General features: G+C 44.4%; 1 protein-coding gene across 2 annotated transcripts; it reads left to right on the plus strand.

Annotated features, from left to right (window-relative positions):
• Window positions 1-3158: 3158 nt before the first annotated feature.
• neurod6a (neuronal differentiation 6a) lies at window positions 3159-6948 on the plus strand. 2 transcript variants are annotated; one of them, XM_038809823.1, is made up of 2 exons: window positions 3159-3330; window positions 4941-6948. In XM_038809823.1, the coding sequence occupies exon 2, from the start codon at window positions 4949-4951 to the stop codon at window positions 5957-5959; it is 1011 nt and encodes a 336-aa protein (XP_038665751.1). In that variant the 5' UTR covers window positions 3159-3330; window positions 4941-4948; the 3' UTR covers window positions 5960-6948. The 2 variants fall into 2 exon arrangements, with proteins under 2 accessions (XP_038665751.1, XP_038665750.1); XM_038809822.1 differs by having other exon boundaries at window positions 4944-6948.
• The last annotated feature ends 7415 nt before the right edge of the window (window positions 6949-14363 follow it).

Raw genomic sequence — 14363 nt, forward strand, 5'->3', positions numbered from 1 at the left:
TTTTGTTAGAATTATTAAGCCGTTTTCCTTTTCACAAGCAGGTCAATAAGATTGAACACCATTGGTCATAACGATTGAACACCATTGGTTTATTTGGGTTCATTCGCTGTGATTCACACAGTGCTGCGGTTGGGTCCACGAAGGAACAACATAATTATTGTCCAAAAGCCGGACAGATTTTCCATTGACTTCAAACTCCCACACTAAACTCTATTGAAAACAAAAGGTTCCAAATGGACTCTCCGGCTCTGACTGTGCCATTCCACCTCCGATTGTAACGCATTGGGGCGGGCATATTTCATATCCCACCCTCAATCTCACGCTGACCAATGAAGGAGCAATTGACAAAGTCCTTGGTGACACATTGTACTAGGATTGAAGTCGCATGGCTACCTCTGGCACAATTACGACGTGAATACGTGCACGCCAGCAAAATGTCTTCCACCAGCACACTCCAGTGTATTGGGAACTCGGTTTCTTGTTATTGAACTTCCAGACGGGGCTGTGGAAGAAGGTGGAAGGGGTAGAGCGCCCTTAGACCAACTCAGAATAATCATACATTGATTCATATTAATCGAAATTAATATGTGGCAATTGGTATCATTTGACAACAAAATGATAACATATTTGTACATCTATAATTTCAAAATGTTAATGAACTTCGAAAACAAATGAGACACGTGAATTGTAACTCTACAGCCTTGTTATCGTTCTGTTGCTTCCTATGAGCTTGTCAAGTTGTTCAATTTCGCTTCACTCTTAATTGTGATATAGCATCAACGAAAAGCAAAATTACTATTTTACTGCTGGAAATATTAAATTAAATGAGGGCGTGCTGAGATATGTATGGGAAATGTTCTGTCATCCACTCTGGAACATCCCAGGTTCTGGAACCAGTTCCCAAAGGAGTAAGGCACCAGAGATTGCGGCGCACTGTTAAATGCCAGCCTCGCTAGTGAGATGCTATTGTCATTGTCTTATTTTAATTTCAGCGGCTGAAGACTCCGACAGATTGTTTGCAAAACGTGACACAGATGGATTTTTGTTCCTGTGCATTGGTAATCATCTGTTTTATTAAATATCGTTTAACTAGTCAGATTAGTGTCCCGAGCATGAAGCTAAATGCATGATATTATTCTACTTTGGTTATACATGCGGTATCAAAGCACACAGAGCAAGTTTTTTTTAATGCAATAACACAGCCTGAAATGCCCATGTCTCAGTAGGTATTGCCAGTGGCTACTGCAAGCTGGCAGCACAGCAGGCTTCCACTGAGATGCCGTTCAGAGCCGAACACGGAAAAGAGGCTCATAAAAAAAGGAAATGAGTTTTCACTGGTCTTGTTCTTCACTAAACTCCACATTTATTATCAGGATCTGCTAATGCTTTATGAAGTTTCAGCGGAGTTCGAAAATAAGAATTGGAAGATTGCAGATAATACTAAATACCAGATCTGTGCTCTTGTTGTAATTACTTAAATCACAGTGTGAATTCTTTTGGAAAGAACCACATCGTCTTTGAATTTTATATCGGTGCTTCAAATTTAGAAAACCTGTCAATTAATTACCGCAGTTCGAATCAAATCGTGCAATCGTGGCCGGCGGAGTTTTATTTTATTCCATTGACTACTTAATTCCTCTAAAACAAAATGCATTCTGATACACCAACTCGAATTCCTTTGTGCTGCTACCTGAGAATGTCCTTACTTTCGGATGTCCTTTCAAACACTGTAGTTCCACAACTAGCGAGTGTATTTGCTCATTGTTCGAAATCTCATTGATTGCTGTGGGCTTGTTGTCCCATCCTGCCAACTATAGTCAGGCACAGAGGCCTTACTACATTCCCTCCACATGCCACGCCTAAGGAATAACAATTTAAATGTAATTAAAACCTTCCTCTTGCATTATAAAAGTACCGGATAGAAGGCGATATTGCAAGAGTTATTTTAACACGCTACCAAGTTGGCATAAATGTAACTACAAACAGGTTCGCGTATGGGGAATCTTTTGATAGAAAGGACCATATGCCATGAAAAAATGAGCAAGTACATCAAAGCATCTCTACCAGGGTGGGCAGTGGGGAGATGGGATGTCACAGTGCCCGAATTACACTCACTGAGGAAATACAGGTGAGCGAGAAAGCTTCGGTCACCGCAAAGCAACATTTAGTGACCTTCTCCAAGGCTTGGGCAGCCCCAGCATTTGGTACCTCAGGAGGTTGAGGAAGAGTGAAAATGCGTTCCATTAAAATCAGACAGCAACAACAATAGATTGCACTGATATTTCTGACCTGTGTTGTAGTGATTACAACCAGAGCCCTGTTATTTGATCAGGAGACCATTAAAACTGAGTTCGGCTCCATGACTCCACCATACCAAATCCTTCCAGACAGTCGCTAACCGCTTCACTCTGTCGGTGATTAACGAATTAACCCATCTCGGTGGCGGCGGGTGATATGGTTAATATTTAACATTGCACAAAAAAATACTAATCCATGTAAAACAAAAATGTGTTGGCATTGAAATGTGATGCATCCGGTATGGTGGTAATAGCCAATTTAAGGAGGCCACCGGCACTTATTGCAATGCACCAGTCGACACCCACATTTGAACGAAATCCATTTCGATGCCACCCTTCTTGACATGGGCATTCCTAATGTTAGCACCAAACATGGGATAAGCAGCCTTTACAAGACCAAACATGCCAAGTCCCAACTGATGTGGAAACTTTTATTACCCAATAGACTAAAAGAAACATTTTTGTACCTCACCCCCCTGAATTCCTGAATTCTGAGTTGCCCACCGTGCATTTCTGTATCTGATTGCTGCTGACATGTGGAAACAGGGTTTAATAAGGTACAATTTGGGATGTGTGCCATGTCTCCCAACCCCCCCCCCCCCCCCCCCCCTCCCCGCCCGTACTTTTTATTATAAGCGGCGGCCTGATTGCTCCCCCGGCCTCTTTGCTGTCAGGCCGGCTGCCCCATGGAGATGGTGATAGTATTTGATGTGTGTGGGCTGCCCACCACCCCCTCCTCCTCCCCCTCCTCTCTCCCCAGCTCCTGCCTCCCCCGGGGCGCAAGATGCCAGCGTCTGCACCTGCCAATCAGCGGCGGCTGCCCGCTGACGTCAGCGGCAGATGGCATGGTACCAGCGTTGGCAGTTGGCATCACTGTCATTTCTCAGAGGCGATCACACACCGATCCTGCAGAGAGAGAGAGAGAGAGGGAGAGAGGGAGAGAGAGAGGGAGAGACCGAGCATTGCCGGCAAGACGCGGGGAAGCAGCCAGAAAGAGCTGAAAATGAGCATTCTCTCTCAGCATTGATTTCAGGTAAGCTTGCAAAATGTTAAAATCATTGAAAGCAAGACCAGAATTGCATTGCATTGCCATCGATGCACCCCCCCCCCCCCCCCCCCCCGCCCCCCTGCCCTAACTCACCCCCCTCTCCAGCCACTTTTTGTGTTCTGTGTATTTTGTTTTGTTCATAACCTTGCCGGAATGTGCAAACCATCCCTGATGTTACAAATTGAAAGGCTAATGCATCGATTTTGCGTGCAATTCCAAAATTACCTCCCCCCCCCTACAACCCCCTACCTTCCCCCTCCCCCTTGGCAAGTGGATGACTTTGGTGATCACAAATTGTTTTTGTCATTTCATTTCATAGATTGAGTCCTTGTCACAATGCGGGGATGTGCACACACACACACACACACACACCGGGATGTGTGGTTTCAAAACAAAACGCTCGTTTCTCTGCTGTGGAGGAGAGGTGACATGCGGAACAATTCTGCACCTGAATGTGTTCAATGATAATGGTTCGGAATGTTGCGCTGTTAGTTCTCCTCGTTTTAAAACTATTCCAAAGCCAAACCATCGCACACACACAAAAAGCCCGCTTTCAAAAGGCAGGGCGTCATTCTGTTAGAGATTTTTAAAAAAAAAACTTCCAAATTTTAACAGATTAACTCGGAGCTGAATGTAGGAAATGCAAGTGTAAATTGCAATATTTCAGAGTGGGAAGAAAACCCTGTGACCCTCCATCTGTCAAATGATTTATTGCAGAACTGGTGCCGGGGTTGGTGTTATGTAGTTCACGGGACACTTAAGAAAAACAGGATCACCTCGATTTCCAATGCAAGGTTTAATATTTCATTGGAAAGGGGGATTATTTGCAAATTGTGACTTGCTCCGTCGTTTAACTTTCCGGCTCAGTGTCAGACCCAGGCTATTGTTAATGTTTGTGGAACAGAACAGGCTATCCGTGACATCCCATGCAATGTGTCGATTTCATCTCAAAACAAATCTTTGAAATTTACTTGCAACCATATATATCAGACGTAAATATTTAAAAAAAAGATATACACTTCTAGAGAAAGACTGACTTTCTCTGTTTTCCGGTATCCATACCTCGACACTCACTCCCAGGCAGTGACTATAGTATTACCATGGTCGGATGTAGCATTGGGAGCGATCCTGTAATTTTAATTATGATCCATGGGAAGTTTGAGACCCGGGGGGATTAAACCAAAACAGTGGAACCGTCCCGTCTCCAAACCTGCCAATTGCCCAGCATTTACACAATCATTTTAAGATTAGCCAGAAGATCACGACCACATGCAGTGTTGGAAAGACAGCTCCTTTATCGAGTTTAAAGCAATTGAGAATCTGCTCTCACACAGACAACCTAAAGATGGTTCTGCACCCCACTAAATGCTATGATTGTATTTGGTTGCCAGTTATGAATATTTTAGTTTAAATTGTAAAATATCTGTGCAGACTGTTGAATTTGCAAGTCAGTAATCAGCTGGTGCAAAGGTTTATCCACAGCGATGTGTCACTTTGCTCGCAAACTGCCGATAACCATTTTCTTTTTTCTCCCCACCCCCCCCCCCCCCCCCCCACCCCCGTCCCGCCCTCCCTTACCCCTTCTCTCCCCCAAGCAGACAATATGTTGACGTTACCAATTGATGAAGTTGTCATGATGCCCGGAACAAACTTTGATGATGTTAGTGAAGATGAAGATAAAGAGTCCCAGATCGGCGACGAGCACGATCAGTGCTCAATCGATCTGAACAACATGACCCCGTCTGTAACATCAGAGAGAGTCGAGGATGGGAAGGAAGACGAAGAGGAGGACGAGGAACATCCCAAAAGGAGAGGGCCCAGGAAAAAGGTGATGACGAAGGAAAGGGTCGAGCGAGTCAAAGTAAGGAGGACTGAGGCCAATTCGCGGGAGAGGAAAAGGATGCACGGTCTCAACAACGCCCTGGACAACCTTCGCAAAGTTGTCCCGTGTTATTCCAAAACGCAGAAACTGTCCAAGATAGAAACATTGCGCCTGGCCAAAAACTACATTTGGGCTCTCTCTGAGATCCTGCGCATTGGCAAGCGACCCGACCTGCTGTCCTTCGTGCAGAATCTGTGCAAAGACCTATCCCAACCAACCACCAACCTGGTGGCTGGCTGCCTGCAGCTCAACACCAGAAATTTATTGATGGACCAGGGCGGAGATGGAGCTCACATGGCAAGGTCACAGTTTTCCTCCACGCTCTACACCTATCAAAACCCTGATCTGGGCTCTCCCTCCGGGCAGGGTGCAATGGAAAGTTCCTCCAAGTCCATCAAACCTTACAACTACTGTGGTGCTTATGAATCTTTCTACCAAAACGCATCCCCCGAGTGTGTGAGCCCACCGTATGATGGTCCCCTAAGTCCTCCAATTAACTTTAATGGGATTTTCTCCCTGAAGCAGGAAGATCCATCTGACTATGTGAAAAATTATCACTATGGCATGCATTATTCCGCCGTGCCAGCCAGCCGTCCCCTTGGACAGAGCTACATGTTCAACCCAGCCATGCGATGTGTGCTGCCCACAGACAGTACATTTCCTTACGATTTCCATCTGCGCAACGAGACACTTTCAATGACGGACGAATTAAATGCGGTATTTCATAATTAATGAGAAAAATAGTGGCTATGCAGATCACAAGTAATTAAGATAAAGCAGTGGGTGGTACATTAAATAATTGATACAAAATTGTTTTTAACAGCACGACTGCACTCATATTCGAATGTTACATGATGGCAGAGAAGCAATAATCGAAAAACTATGCAAGTGAGTAAATTATATATTAGCAACAACCCCTTTAAAGGGAAATATACACCATATGGGCCCTGCCTTACTTCCCGCGTACACTTTTTTTTTCATTTAACAGGATCATTTGTAAAATTTTTTTGCTTAGTTTCACAAACAGGACAGTGGATCGTGTGGCAGAATGACATTTTCGGTGAATGTTATTTGAATTGCTCCAATATGGGCAGATAGCGATCTGTAACCATTTAAGTTGAAGTATGACCACTTAAGGATCCGAGCACAGTACTGTACATAGTGAACCACACACACATACATACACAACCTGGAAACACCGAACAATGAGGCATTGCCAATATCTCTTCTCCTTTATACTCCCGATGCATCGATAGCCATCGATAGAGGAAGCGTTCATTTACTGTGATGGTCCCCCCGCCCCTCCACCCCCCAAAACAGTATGCCTTCTAATACACTCCACAAATATTATTTATATTGAAGAAACGTTTTAGGAAATCACAATATGATATCGACAACTTTAATTCAATTAGTTTGATCTAGTCAAATATTTATTCATACAATTGTAGTGAATTTATTTTTCTATGTGTCACATTTTGACGTGTTCAATAATCAACAATCACGAAGGATTTGGGTGATGCCTGTGAACGAGGGTCACTGGCGAAATATTAACGTGTAAACCGTGTGCGAACTTGTCCAAGTGTCTTACTCAAGCATTAACATACTTCCCCGTCTTCAGGAAGCGTGGCGTGAATGATTTTGGCATATGCAATGAAAAAAAAAGGATCGATTAACGTGTATTTTTATTTATTGATTTGCCATGTGACCCCACTCCCTCCTCCCCACCCCCTCCTCCCCACCCCCGATGTGTGAAGTGAACGTTTTCGCCCCAATAAACTCGTTTGGTTTTGATCAGTTTGTCGATGATCTTTTATTAAAAGGGAGATTGAATTGTTTTCATTGCTCAGAGTCTTTGTTCGAACAGACTGGTGGTGGTGGTGTGTGTATGGGGGGTGGGTGAAGGCTATCCACACGGCGGCAAACATTTTCTCTAAAGGTTTAAACTGAACGGGCACAGGTTAAAATATTACCGGAAATATTCAATGAGCTCAAAATACATGCAAGAAAACTGACCCCACCCACCCGTAATAAATTCATGTCATGACCATTTGGAGACAAGTGTTGATTCCCCCTCCAGAAAATGGCACAATTAGATCTTTAGCTGCAGTCAATCCATGTGGGCCGAGGTTATTTGTTCTTTCAAAAGAAGATCGGACTTTTTGATTTGTCATCTTTGGAAGGTATGAGTGATTAACAACAAACAGTGTGTGTTTTCTCTGGACGATCAAATGGAAGCAGGGTTGTGCTGCAAAGCTTATCCTTATCTATGCGGAGCAGGGTTACGGTTTTAGTTCATGACTAAACTCCAACTTTAGACGAGAGAGAAGACCAAATGAAAACGATTAAAATGTGGCTGGCGGTGCTGCATTCTTTTACAGTCACGCGTATCGCAGGGCAACTTAGTTTGCAGGTTAGTACTTTCCATTCTTTGTCTTATATTGCAAGTAAGATTAATATATTCATTTGGTATCTCACTACCGGAATATGTTTTACCCCGAAAAAAACGCTGCATATTTCATGACCAAACAGGTTGTGTACCATTTAGTAAAACGTGGATAAGTAAGCGCTCGATATCTGAATGGCTCCAAATAGGTTGGTGAGTGTGGAGAATTAGCGTGGAGGACTTCTTTCTGTGCAATAGTCAAATCACTCGAGACCTAAGTGGTGCCAGACAGTTAATATTGGTGTCAGTGCCGTTTGCGTGTAGCAATACTTGCTTAAACAAATCTTGTTTTTCCCTTTTTTGAAAAAATGTTGGTGAAAACTGAGGTTGATATCACAACAAGAACAGTTATACATTCAAGACCGCAAGATATAGATCTCTTTTTCTTTTAGCAAGTCCCTTGATGTTGTGGGTGTGTAGCCTGCAGCCGTTCTCTGGTGCACTAGACTATTTCCCCAGGTGGAGCACGGTGACAGTGCCACACGTGGCCCAAAGGTGCAAGAAGACTGCAGGGGCTGTCACTGCTGCTGGAATGACATCTTTAGCAAATGTCTCCCAAACCTGACCGTTGTGTTCACATTAGAAATGCCAGTTGAGCGCAGTTTAGATCTTGAATGGAAACGTCACTATTTGACAAAACATGAAGACTTTGATTTAAACAAATAAAACTTTTTTGTGTGTGCCTGTTGAAAAATGTAATGAATTGCTTTGGTCTCTGTCTTGTTCCCGTTTACTTTTGCAGCAGATTTTCTGTAAAAGCTACATGTGAAATCTCTCAAAATACATCGATATTCAATAAAACTGCAATGTAACAAAATCGATAGGGGATTGTTTAGGTTCCCAATAAATAACAGAGGGAAACTCTAGCTTTTTCAAAATTGCTAATATGATTCCAGGTGGGTGAGGTGTGTCAGCATATATAATGCATTAAAATGTTACAAATCGTAACTATGCTTAAAAAAGGTGAATTTTGTTGAAGGAAAACGATTTTTTGCACAGAAGTTTGCTTTGATTAAATGGGACATTTTAAAATATTGAACATTTTAGATTATACGAACACGATAATATTTCAGATTTGAAAAATTAAATGGTATTCCGGGGTTTGTGATCAAATTTTTTAAATTTTTTTTTCCTTCTTAATTGAATACCATCTTAAACTTCCTTCAAATATTTCAGTCCGCCTGTTCCACGGTTCCTCTCTGCTTGTCTCTCTCTGAAAGGGTTCTCAAACAACTCTGCAGCAGCCAAGTGCCGTAGAAAAGCGAGTTAAGTTTATTAATTGAAATAATCAGCGGAACCAATCAATGTAATTCTCAGCCTTCACATTTGCGCGGATTGAAGAGGGCATATTTCGCATTATCGATTCTATCGGAATGATAGGACGAATCTATTGGCGTGATCAGGTTGTCAGTGATATCTGAACCGGAATCCATGCGGGTTTTAGAACCTACACTGAAATTGCGCTGTCATGTTTGGTGCTTTAACGCGGCAGAGTCACACATATCCCAATCTACCTCCGGCTTCCACCCGGATATCACGAGATTGCACTGATGCCTTTTGGCAATTCGTTTCTCAACAATACATCTGTTCTCACCAAATTGATTTTTCCCCGTTGTAAGATTTGCAGAGCGCTTGATGTAGCCATAACGTTACCACAATTGCAAGTTTCCTTAACCCAGAAGGATACATTTGGTTCCACACTTCAGCAATCCTCCCGTCAACGACAAACGTGGAGTGAAATGTCAAATTCATTCAATTTCAACCAGCACATTGAAACAAGAACAGCAGAAATCCCCATTGGATACTCACAGCAAGTTGGGGTTCTACCCTATCCGCAATCGCTCCAAATCCAAATCCTGTGCATCTTCTTAGACCAGAAAAGTTGGACATGTTTTTCATTGCTTCAAAATGCCAGGACAGCTGGACGTGTTTAGTCTGCAATGTGAGGTGTTTCCTTCAGTATCGCACTGAGAAACGACAACCAGTATTCATAAAAGCTGGTCATCAAGTTGGGTGGCAAAGAGTAAACTTAAAAAAAATTATTTGCTTAGATGTATTTCATTATCTCTCGCTATTCTGAGAAATTGATGACGACCCTTCTTAACGCCTGGTTCTACAACTGAGAGGCTTACCCCTATGGTACCTAATGAAGAATTAAATGTGAACCAGGGTGTGACTGAAGTGATCACGCTAGTGCCCAGTGAATACAGGTATCTCACAATCGAAACATCACAATTCAGGTAACCGGGGAAATACAAATGTTCATAAATAAACAGTCAATCAATTTCGACCTTCAGCAAAAGTGTGCTTCACAATTGCATAAATATGAATAATTGGTTCCATTTTAACTTCTCAATCAATTGTAAGTAATGACTCGATAGTAAATTAACAAAAATCGACCATAACAACCATTAAGCAACTAAAAACATACAATGGTTATAAAATATATATGTATTCCTGGATTGTGTGTGACATTGACAGAGCAGCATTTGGGATCCATCCTTTGTACTGCAATCACGTCGGCTGGACTGGGTATGGGTGGCCTGTCCCCATCTTCGATTTTCATATTAATGGGCCAGGTGGGTGAATATTTAGATAACATTTGACTTAAAATGGAAGAAATATATGGAGATTTTAAAAATAATTCTTGCAGAGGATGTTGGCTTCGCTGGCTGAATGAATATTTATTGCCCATCCCTTGAGAAGGTGGTGGTGATCTGCCTTCTTGAACCATTGCAGTCCCTGAGGTGTAGGTACACCCACTGTGCTATTAGGGAGGGAGATCCAGGATTTTGACCCAGTGAACAGTGAAGGAATGCCGATATAATTCCAAGTCAGGGTGCATGTGGCTAGGAGGGGGGCTTGCAGGTGGTAGTGTTCCCATGCATCTGCTATTCTCGTGCTTCTAGAGGTGGTAAATGCCCTGCTTTAGAATGTGTTGTCGATGAAACCTTGGTGAGTTCCTACAATGAATCTTTTCGATGGTACACTGTGTGTTGGTTATGGAGTGGGTGAATATTGAAGGTGCTGGATCAGGTATCGATCACGTTGGCTACTTTGTCCTGGATGGTGCTGAGCCCCTTGGATGTTCTTGGAGCTGCACTCATCCAGGCAAGTGGAAAGTATTCCAACACACTCCTACCTCGTGCTTTGTAGATGGTGGAAAGTTTTTGGGTAGTCAGGTGATGACCTATTTGATTCCCAGCCTCTGAACTATTCTTATAGCCTCAGTATTTATATAATAATAATAATCTTTATTATTGTCACAAGTAGGCTTACATTAACACTGCAATGAAGGTACTGTGAAAGTCCGCAGTTGCCACACTCCGTCGCCTGTTCGGGTACACTGAGGGAGAATTCAGAATGTCCAATTTGCCTAACAAGTACGTCTTTCCTCGGGCCTAGTGGGAGGAAACCGGAGCATCCGGAGGAAACCCATGCAGCCAGGGGGAGAACGTGCAGACTCCGCACAGACAGTGACCAAGCAGGAATCGAACCTGAGACAGTGGCACTGTGAAGCAACAGTGCTTACCACTGTGCCACCGTGCCACCCCACTTCTGAACTTATGATGGAGTGAAGTTCATTGATGAAGCAGGTACAGAGATTGAGCCTGAGGAACTCCTGCATGACGTCCTGAGACTGAGATGCACAATTTCTACCAACCCTAGCCATTTTCCTTTCTGTTAGAATCATAGATCCCTACAGTGTAGAATGAGGCCATTCGGCCCATCATATCTGCAACGGTCCTTTGAAAGAGCACCCTACAAAGCCCGCACCTCCACCCTATCACCGTAACCCAGTAACCTCACCTAACCTTTTGGACTCCAAGGTGAAATTTAGCATCGTCAACCCACCTGACCTGCACATCTTAAACTGTGGGAGGAAACCAGAGCACCTGGAGGAAACCCACGCACACACGGGGAGAAAGTGCAAATTCCACACCGTCGCCCAAGGCTGGAATTGAAACTGGGACCTGGGAGCTGTAAGGCAGCAGTGCGAACCACTGTGCCACTGTGCTCCTTAGGTAGTGGAGATTTTTCCCTTTCTTCCCATTGACTCCAGTTTTTCTAGGGCTCTTTGATGTCACACACAGTCAAATGCTGCCTTAATGTCAAGGGCAGTCACTCTCACTTCATCTCTGGGGTTCAGCTCTTTTGTTCATGCTGTAATGAAGTCAGGAGCTCAGTGGCCCTGATGGAACCCAGACTGTGTGTCAGTGAGCAGGTTATTGCTGGATGCGTGTTTGTTGACAACACTGTGGTTGAAACCTCCAAGGTTTGGATGATGAAGGAGAGTAATTGGTCAGGTGGATTGTTCTGCTTTTTGTGGACAAGGTCAACCTGGACAATTTCCACATTGTTGGATAGACACCAGATTTGTAACAGTACTGGGATAGCTTGACTGGGGCAGCAGCTAATGTAATGACAGCATAGTCCCCAAATGGACACGGGTGCCTATGTACATATAGCATCCTTTCTGTTTTCGTTAGCTAATGAATCAAACTGTGCCCATATATATGAGGATCTAAAAACATCCAGGCTTTTTTTTAACAAACAATTTTTAATGAGGTATTTTTGGCATAACAAACAACCACAGTACAAAAAACAATAGAGTACAAAGAACAGTAATCAAAAATCAACAGCCGACATCCATCCCTCCAAGGCCCACCTATTTAACCCCCACTCTATACTACCCTAATACCCCTTCCGCCCCCACCCCCCACCCCCTGCTGATGATTAATTCCCCACGAAGAAGTCAATGAATGGTTGCCACCTCCAGGCAAACCCTGCCACCGACCCTCTCAAGGCGAACCTGATCTTTTCCAGGCTGAGAAAGCTCGCCATGTCAGTTAACCAGGCCTCTGACTTCGGAGGCCTAGACTCCCTCCAAGCCAGTAGTATTTGTCGCCGGGCTACCAAGGAGGAAAAGGCCAGAACATCTGCCTCTCCCTCCTCCTGAACACCCAGGTCCTCCAACACCCCAAAGATCGCTACCCCAGGACTCATTTCCACCCTTGTCTTCAATACCCTGGACATGACATCCACGAACTCCTGCCAATATCCCCTAAGTTTTGGGTATGCTCAGAACATGTGGACATGGTTCGCTGGTCCACCCGCACACCTGACGCACTCGTCTTCCACCCCAAAAAATCTACTCATCCGGGTCGCTGTCATGTGCGCTCGGTGCACCACCTTAAACTGGATCACGATGAGCCTTGCGCATGTAGTGGTCGCGTTGACCCTGCTCAGTGCCTCTACCCATAGGCTGTCTTCCATCTCACCCCCAATTCGTCCTCCCACTTACGCTTCAGCTCCTCTATATACGTCTCCTCCACCCCGTTAATTCTTTGTAGATGTCCTTGATGCTTCCCTTCCCCGCACATCCCCCAGACACTACCCTATCTTGAATCCCTCTTAGTGGCAGGAGTGGGAAGGATGGTAGCTGCATGCGCAGAAAGTCCCGCACCTGTAGATATCTGAAATCATTCCCTGCTGTCAGCTCGAACTTCTCCTACAGCACCCTTAAGCGAGGAAAGCTCCCTGCCCGAAACAGGTCCCCCATCTTCTCAATCCCCGCCCTTTGCCATTCCCGAAATCCCCATCTAAGCACCCCGGAGTGAACCGATGGTTGTCACATATTGGGGACCAAACCAACGCCCTCACAGCACCAACAAATCTCCTCCACTGACCCCAGATCCTCAGGGCCGCCACCACCACGGGACTGGTGGAATATCTCGCTGGCGGGAACGGCAATGATGCCGTTATCAGCGCCCCTAAGTTGGTGCCCCTGCATGAGACCACTTCCACCCGCTCCCAAGCCGTCCCCGTCCCCACCACCCACTTCCTTATCATCGCAATATTGGCCGCCCAGTAATAATCACTAAAATTTGGCAGGGCAAGCCCCCACTCCCCCCGATTCCTCTCGAGCATCACCTTTTTCACCCGTGGGGACTTACCCGCCCAAACAAAGCCCAAAATGATTTTGTTGATCCTCTTAAAAAAAGACCGTGGTATGAAAATCGGGAGGCATTGGAACACAAATAAAAATATCGGCAATATCGTCATCTTAACCGTCTGCACCCTCCCCGCCGAAAACATCCAGGCTTGGCCTACTAATTGACAAGTAACACTCACACCACACCAAGTTCCAGACATTGATTATCTCCAACAAGTGAGTGCATGACCATCTCCATTTGACAGTCAACATCATTGCCATTACTGAATTGATGATGGTTACAATCATTATTTTCCTGAGGCACCATTGAACAAAAATGTATCAGAACCAACTCCATGAATACTGTGGCTACAAGAGCAGGCCAGAGGCTAGATATTCCGCAGTGTGTAATTCACCTCATGATTCCCCAAAGACCCTTCATGATGGAATACATGATGGAATACTCTCCAATTGCATGGATGAGTACAGTTCAAACAATACTCCAGATGTTCAATGCCATCCAGGATAAATCAGTCTGCTTGATCAGCAACCCACCCACCAACCTTTTTTATTCATTCATGGGATGTGGGCATCGCTGGCTGGACCAGCATTTATTGCCCATCCTTAATTGCCCTTGAGGGAGCAGTTAAGAGTCAACCACCTTCTGGAGTCACATATAGGCCAAATCAGATAAGGATGGCAGATTTCCTTCCCCAAAGGACATTAGTGAACCAGATGGGTTTGTACGACAATCCACA

This window comes from Scyliorhinus canicula, chromosome 10, assembly GCF_902713615.1.
Source record: "Scyliorhinus canicula chromosome 10, sScyCan1.1, whole genome shotgun sequence".
NCBI lineage: Eukaryota > Metazoa > Chordata > Chondrichthyes > Carcharhiniformes > Scyliorhinidae > Scyliorhinus > Scyliorhinus canicula.